General features: G+C 38.5%; 1 protein-coding gene across 1 annotated transcript; it reads left to right on the top strand.

Annotated features, from left to right (window-relative positions):
* Nucleotides 1–307: 307 nt before the first annotated feature.
* Nucleotides 308–1,257, top strand: LOC145163535 (chlorophyll a-b binding protein 21, chloroplastic-like). Its single transcript, XM_079082371.1, has one exon. It carries the CDS (start codon nt 368–370, stop codon nt 1,160–1,162), a length of 795 nt encoding a protein of 264 aa, XP_078938497.1. The 5' UTR covers nt 308–367; the 3' UTR covers nt 1,163–1,257.
* The last annotated feature ends 583 nt before the right edge of the window (nt 1,258–1,840 follow it).

Genomic DNA, 1,840 nt, shown 5'->3' on the forward strand with positions numbered 1-1,840 from the left:
GAATAATTTTGATTGGAAAATATAGTATTATTTTAATTTTAATATAGCAATTATGTAGTGTATGTAAGAGACAAGTTATTTAGCAGTGGTGCACAAGCGTTGAGGGTCCAAAGAAACTGCAACCTATCATGTCTTGTGAAATATCTGTATGGCAAGAACGAATATCAAAGGGTTGTGGAGCAGAGAAATGCCACCTGGACGAAGTCAAAATTAGAATATGTGTAGCCAATCAAAATGGGAGTAAAGATCGAAGAAGATATACAAGAGTTAGCCATGTAACCATAATCGTCATTATAAAGTAGATGGCCAAACTCACCCATTTTCATAACTCAAACAAAGATTCCTACTGTAAAACACACTCTAATCAATGGCTGCCTCCACCATGGCTCTCTCTTCTCCTTTTGCCGGACAGGCAGTGAAAGTAGCTCCATCTGGTTCTGAGCTTTTTGGGAATGGACGTGTTTCTATGAGGAAGGCTACAGTCAAGCAGGTTGCATCTGGAAGCCCATGGTATGGCCCAGACCGTGTCAAGTACTTGGGTCCATTCTCCGGTGAGTCCCCAAGCTACCTTACAGGCGAATTCCCCGGCGACTATGGCTGGGACACTGCCGGACTTTCTGCCGATCCAGAAACCTTTGCCAAGAACCGTGAACTTGAAGTGATCCATTGCAGGTGGGCCATGCTTGGAGCTCTAGGATGTGTCTTCCCTGAGCTTTTAGCCAGAAATGGTGTCAACTTCGGTGAGGCTGTCTGGTTCAAGGCTGGATCTCAAATCTTCAGTGAGGGTGGGCTTGACTACTTGGGCAACCCTAGTTTGGTTCATGCCCAGAGTATCTTGGCGATTTGGGCTACCCAAGTGATCTTGATGGGTGCTGTTGAGGGTTACAGAATTGGTGGTGGACCCCTCGGTGAGGTTGTTGACCCACTTTACCCTGGTGGAAGCTTCGACCCGTTGGGGCTTGCTGATGATCCAGAGGCTTTTGCGGAGCTGAAGGTGAAAGAAATAAAGAATGGTCGGCTAGCCATGTTTTCCATGTTTGGGTTCTTTGTTCAAGCCATTGTTACCGGAAAGGGACCATTGGAGAACTTGGCTGACCATCTTGCTGACCCGGTTGCCAACAATGCTTGGTCATATGCTACAAACTTTGTCCCCGGAAAGTGAGCTTAGTTTTCTTTAAAAGTGTTTTGTAGATGAAGTCTATGACAATTTCTTTGTAAATTAATATCATATATTATATGGTTATGTTTTGGGTTGCATTTTACAATTTTACATACCTTTCTCTTTACTTAGTTTTTTGCTACACATATTTTTACGAGTTATCATGTATAATCTATTACTAGCAATTGTGAAAGCACCCAAAGCAATTTTAATATTTTAATTCTAGTTTTAAGTAAGATATAGAAATAACAAGTGTTGTTCTTTTAGAAAAAAATAAATAACTAAAGGTAGAAGGCTTTGCCTCTTTCATTAGAAGGTATAGGTTTGATTCACCGTCTTGTTGCGGAACAAACTGAAGTAATTTGCTTGAAGTTTTGGGGTATGTACTGTATCGTCTTTTGTATCTGGCATAGAATATAGTACCTGGTTAAACCTAAAATATTTTCTTTTATATATTGAATGTTAAATATAATATTTTTAACATAACATACATTATTAAAGATCTTCTTTGTGTTGGAAAAAACTGGTTAATGAGAAATCAATCACCAAAGTTGAGGGTTCAATGATATATAATCAAAAATTGATTTTTAATTTTTCGTTAAAACATGTAATTAAAAAAGATATTAAATATTATGTCGGTTACGATCTTTTTATTAATTATTGGTTATTCATTATGTTTTA

The sequence above is a fragment of the Lactuca virosa genome, chromosome 1 (genome assembly GCF_052849685.1).
Source record: "Lactuca virosa cultivar CGN04683 chromosome 1, Lactuca_virosa_CGN04683_v6, whole genome shotgun sequence".
NCBI lineage: Eukaryota > Viridiplantae > Streptophyta > Magnoliopsida > Asterales > Asteraceae > Lactuca > Lactuca virosa.

Excerpts from the sequence above, each read along its gene's own strand:
- LOC145163535 (XM_079082371.1), top strand. The coding sequence starts at position 368 with ATGGCTGCCTCCACCATGGCTCTCTCTTCTCCTTTTGCCGGACAGGCA.